Consider the following 6,144-nt stretch of genomic DNA (forward strand, 5'->3'; position numbering starts at 1 on the left):
CCTGCGCAGAGAATATCAGTGCCAACAACAAGCCAAGGTCTGTGCTGGAGGAAAGGGAGGATGACCAACAGTCCCTCTAGACCTACATTTAAACAGCTTTTTTTAAAGTCACCTAAAAGCCACTTCAGATGGCACCTCTGATATCCTGGTTTAAAATATGTATATTATCTTCTTTAAAGTGCCTTTCAATCAGATTCAAATAATTGAGAGATTATTAGTTAATTAGCAAGATAGTTGTTAGTTTCAGCCCTACCAACATGTGAAACATGATCAACTGTATGGCTGTGAATCAATCTGCACGAAAGCAAGAGAAAACCAAACTTTAAACAGAAGGTGAGGCAAAGCAGGGCTAAGCTCCCGGGTCAATCTTTTCAACTTTCATTGAAAACAAGACTTCGGCTTAAAGTTGGAAATCTCTGTATGAAAGGGCTATAGCGGGCAAAAAGTCTGCCAGGCGAATCGTTTATTTAAGATGCTAAAAACCAGTTCAGGTGTCAGCTTCACAGTTTTATTGTCGCTTCTCTGAAACAAGTTTCATTTTAACAGGTTTGCACCTCTACTTCAAACATAAATAGTAACATGTCAAACACACAAAAATTTCACATCAAGAAGTATCAAAAACAAGTCTTCGCTCTCAGAGCATCACTTGTTCATATATTAGCTCAGTCTTTGTGAGTAATTATACATATATACATATATATATATATATATATATATATATATATATATATATATGTATGTATGTAGGGGTGTGTGTGTGTGTGTCTGTGTGTGTGTGTAGGAGGGGGAGGTGAAAGCACAGGAATTAGATGTTACAGCTTCCCGTTACTACACTCTCACCAGTAGTGGTCTAACTTCTTTCCTGCAGCAGAGGATAAGGTGGAATCTGAGTCATGGGATTCACTAGAAGATTAGGAAGTGAGAAACAAAACAACTGATTGTTTCACTGAGGACTTGAAACCCCCTCCTTAAAAACGTTCCTGCATATTTCTGAATGGAGCTGAAGAGAGAGAACCACAGGCAGGGGGAAATAAGATGGGAAGGAACTGGGTTATGAGCTTCATGGGTCCACAATCATGCTACATGATGCTTATTTTCCACCATAATTTACAAATAAATTTTTAAAAAATTCCTACAATATGATTTCCTGGATTTTTTTTTCTCATTCTGTCTCTCATAGTTGAAGTGTACTTATGATGAAAATTACAGACCTCTCTCAGTATACTGAGTAGCAGAACTTGCACAACTTTTTGGCCACACCGCATTTTATTATATGCCGCTTGTTTGTAGTTTTTGTGTTTTTTATTTGTTATTGATCACTGCATTGTGGCAAATGTAAGATCCTTTGGTTGTAAGCCAGTGGACAAAGTTAAAATTAGCTTTTTTGTGAGAGCGTTGGATCAATAAATGCTCTGCAAGCCAAGAAGATGAAGTTTTATTAATTTAATGGAAGAGGACAGCCGACGATCCGATGCATCGACACGTCCGCAACAGTACGGATTCATTTTTTTTTTTTTCTCCGGTCTATTTTTATCCATTTGCTCCTGGACCTAATTCTGACCCCCGTGCTGTGTAAACGCTAAACCTATTTTGCCCTCCTACCTCGCTTCCTCTAGCACTACCCCATTTCTGTTTTGCACACACTTGCATAAAGAGTAGGCAAGACAAACATGGCGGATTCTGGAGTATCGAAAATAATAGAATCATTGGGTCAAGAAATTGCTACTGATTCGAATCACCATGATGGCTGTGATTTACACCTCACCGTGGTTTAGATTCATTCTTTTTTCTTTTTCTCTATTTGTTAAGAACAAGTCACTACAATCATTTGGACATAAATCCAAATCCTTATCGTGATTAGAAACTAATTAAGCTAAAGATATGATAAACTTTCAATTTCGGCTCCAACCAGTAATAAAAAACTGTAATCATAAAAAATGAAAAGATTGTCATTCAGTTTTATTATGTTTGGCATATTCCACGATGCAAGGATGCTTTTAGTTATTCATGCATCTCAACAGCTGGGTTTTCACCACTTTCAACATCTGAGCCCAAATGTCCTTTCTAGTGTTGGATTTTAAAGTCAGCTCCAGTAAAAAGGAGAGAATGAGACAGGATTAAAACATTCAGGAGAAAAAGGAAACGTTTGAGCTTTAAAAAAAAAAAAAAAAAAGCTGCAAAGATCTGAAAAGCAGAAGCAGCTAAATGCGAGCAGCTGAAACAAGAGCAGCAGAGGCAGAGTTTGGCAACGGTTAAAAAGGTTGAATCACTTCGTTTGGGAAAACTCTGGATCCTGAAACACGAAGCGTGGATCAAAAACACATGATGTCCAGGAATTACAGCTCTGTGTCGTCTGCAGCTCTCAGCAACAGAGAAACAAACATCTTCAACCGCCTGACATTCAAACGTTGAGTATTCCATCGGAATCCAGTCCGGATTTTGATCAAAACAAAAACATTCAAAGTTGAACGTTTGCAGGTTGAATTTATCCAGCAAAGATTCCTCTGGATGCTGGTTGTTGATGCTAACAGGTCATCTGTTAAACATGGCGGTGGTAGTGTCATGCTCTGGTGCAACTTGGCTGACAACAGGACATTTTTCAGCTTATGTTTTAAAATGAAAACCGTATTTTGATCGATATGAATCTTAAAATGAACAATACTTTTATATTTTCAAGGCTGTTTGGATGAATGATGAGAAACATTGAAGACAAGCAGAACATTGACATATGAACCTTGTGCAGCTTTTAAACTACAAATGTTTTTGAGTTTAGGTTGAACTGAATAAAAGTTCACTGGGTTTGGTCCGTCTACCTTTTATTATCATTATAGACATTCAGATAATTACTGAAACGATTTCACTGTCACCGGCCCGTACCATGAAGCAAGCGCAATGTAGCAGGATTAAGGGCAGATTCAACTTCTGCAACCGCACACATCAAATGCGGCTTTGGTCTGGTCAAGAACCAGGTATGCTGGTATGCTTCTGCACCGTCGGTGTGGAATTTCTAGGGACGCACAGCAGTTTCCCGCCAAAACACAACGGGGAGCCTATTCGAGAAGTTGCGAGAACTTCGGCGGCACCGGCGGGAGTGTGTATCTTCCAAAACAACAATGGATATCACGGTCACAGAGATGGATCTAAAGTTGCTAGACATCAAAGAGGAACAGGTTCTGTTAATGGAGTTAGCAAAAAGACCGATTAACCTTTCGTCATAGTTGTCCATTGTAGTTGTTCCTCGGTTTTTAAAAATGGATATCTATTCTATTACAATTTCTGCATCTGTATAATGGGTCTGTTTTATGTGTTGTTCTCAAGCACAGAGAGAAGTAGGGAGAGCTGCAGATTTAAAGGGGAAACAGATGTACTGTGATATGCAACATGTAATAAAATATATCTCCAAGTTTACCAGAAAGTTTACAAAAAAAAAAATAAAAAAGATGCTTTGCTATATTTAAAATGCAGCATATCCATATTTTTCTGGATGGATGGAATTTAAATTGTACTTCTAGGGATGCATGACAAATCAATTTTGGCATCGAAATCGGCTCTTATTCATTTATTTTCTTTTTTATACATTAATATTTTTTGGGCCCTATAATTTCATGCAATAAAAGGCTTCTCTCTAACATCTATAAATATAAATATTAGTGTATTTTGGTTCTCTTTTGTTCTCAACAATAGGGAAGCATTCAATAAATAAATGTTCGAGCTCATGTTTGGAAAATACAAAAACCTAATAAAAGCGTTCAGGTGGAATAACTGTAGGTCCATCAGCCTCCAACCTTAGAGCGTCACCATAAACTTTCATCACAGAGCTACACCCTTAGATTGGTGCATCCATAGATGCCTAGCCAGATCTTTTGATCAATTTAAGGAAGAATGATCATGTTTAAACATAGCTGGTATGTAGAACTCAGAACACCTGCTGTAAAATCAGTCAGACTAACACCAGTCACCACCATGATAAATGAAGTTACTTATAGTTTAAGGGACTATATTCTAAGAAAACTAAGCATGTTTACCATTGTTAAACATATATTATTCTATTTTTTTTTTTTCAATTCAGTTTATTTCTATAGCACCAATTCACAACACATGGCATCTGAAGGCACTTTACAGTTCACCAGATCATACAGTCAAATTGATTCAATGTTTTCTATGCAAGGAAAACCAGTTGACTGCATCGACTCATTGACTAGAATGCAATCCCTCACAATAAGCATGCTTGTAGCGACAGTAGAGAGGAAAAACTCCCTTTTAACAGGAAGAAACCTCCAGCAGAACCAGACTCAGTGTGAGCGGCCATCTGCTGAGGCTGACTGGGCTTCAAGGAGGCAGAAGCAGATATACAAAAGACACAAAAAGCAACTGTAAAAGGCAGGAAACACTCAGCCAGGCAGATGAGCTCCCAGCCTGCTCCCATGTCAGAGGATGAAGAGAGCATTTACAGCCAGTGACAGTCAGAGAAACAAGACTACACTGTCCTGTTTCTCAGAATGCCAATAGATATAGAGGAAAGTGGTTTACCTTATCAAAAAAAAGGCTCATGAAGCTTCCTTTTGTTTGCATTTGTACCAAAATATGGGAGTGTTGCGCGCGCTTACAAGCGTTCTTAACCCTGCCTCCAAATGAATGAACATTATCAGCTTTTCTTTATTAACAACTAACACGTTTAAATGAAAATTGAAAAGAGTATAATTTAGAAGTTAAAAAATAATTTAAAAAAACAGTAGTACAACGATTACAGTGAGTATAGCCGTTTAGTTTATCGGCTTCCAGTGAGTGACCTGTCACATGCTGACTGATCTAACGTCCAGTTGTGTCACATTTTCTGAAGCAGAGCTGCTGTCACCACAATTAGTGATTTTCACCATAAATAATCCCCCCAATAGAGAAATAAGAGGATTGTCATAATTATACAAAATGTATTTAGATAGTTTTAAGAGAACCCAGAGTTCAAGAGGTCAGTTTATATTCTGTAAGCTAGCTAGAACAAGCTAGCTGTGGCTAGCTGCCTAGCTCGACAGGCCTGATTTCCTCCAAACACACAAACACATGACTCCATCAAAGTTCTCCTCTGTTTCCACCCGCGGGAGGGGGCAGAGGGAGGCCTACCTGCTGGGAGGTGAGCTCCACATGCAGGGCTCGAGAGGATGAAGCTCCAGAGTTGGTGACAGAGGCAAGAGCCCGACCGGTGATGGAGTTCATCCTCCTGTCGGCATCTAGCGAGTCCCCCTCATTCAACAAAACGCTCCATCCCCAGTGTTTCCCTCCGAAAGTTCACCAAGATGCAGGGAACCACGGCAGGCGCTCAGACACGCGTTTAAAGCTCTCCGGGAGCTGTCAGTCCAGCAGCTGGTCAGACGTAAACAAAGTGCAGGCTATTCTGCTACAATTGCTTCGGAAGTCCGTTTCCGAATTGGAAGTACGTCAAGGAGGTCCGTGATTGGCTCAAACGGACGTCCATCAAAAGAGGGCGGGGCTCGGTCTTGGCAATGAGCGTTCCTATTGGTTGAAAGATGCGTTAGTCAACCAGGAAGAGGCCAGCGTCCGCTGAATTCTGTAAAATCTGCTAAATATGAGGAAGTTGTAGGAGCAGCGTGACATTCAAGTGACAGAACAGCACCGCGCTGCACAGTTTCTCTGTTAAAAAAGTCCCCAGCAATTAAACTTCTATGTTTAATATTAGAATTGAAGCAATTCTGTATATTTTTTCTTTCGTTTATCTATTAATTTATTTTTGTTTACCGCTATCTGTTTAAGTGGTTTTTGAGGAAAATTTGACTTTCACGATTTGATGTTGCAGTCAAATGTACAATGATTTATTCTCTTGTTTCTTCTCTATATCGACATGTTTTTGAATAAATTTCTGAGGAGATTTACTGGTTCTTGTCAAATCCTAAAAATGTTTTCATAAATTACCGTTTAGTATTTCTCGTTTGGTTTTGTTCCGTCTGAGCTTGTCTGGTCTATTTTCTGCCTTCTTTTAAATAAAAAAATTGTCTCCTAAGGTAAACACAATTATGACCTTATTTTATTATTTCAACAGAATTTGCATGTTTACTACACTAAGATTTCTAATTACTACAGATTGTTAATAATTTATATTAATATTGATATTCTTTACTAAAGTTTTTTTTC

The 6,144-nt window shown here is 38.7% G+C and overlaps 1 protein-coding gene across 1 annotated transcript in view; it reads right to left on the reverse strand.

The window, feature by feature from the left end:
* The window catches only part of uvrag (UV radiation resistance associated), a 173,284-nt gene extending 167,880 nt beyond the window's left edge, over positions 1-5,404 (reverse strand). The window contains exon 1 of the mRNA XM_015394627.1: positions 5,119-5,404. Within this exon, the coding sequence (XP_015250113.1) occupies positions 5,119-5,211 (93 nt within the window). The 5' untranslated portion in view covers positions 5,212-5,404. The remainder of the gene's footprint in view (positions 1-5,118) is intronic.
* Between the last annotated feature and the right edge of the window lie 740 nt (positions 5,405-6,144).

This window comes from Cyprinodon variegatus, unplaced genomic scaffold, assembly GCF_000732505.1.
Source record: "Cyprinodon variegatus isolate N-32 unplaced genomic scaffold, C_variegatus-1.0 Scaffold700, whole genome shotgun sequence".
NCBI classification, from domain to species: Eukaryota; Metazoa; Chordata; class Actinopteri; order Cyprinodontiformes; family Cyprinodontidae; genus Cyprinodon; species Cyprinodon variegatus.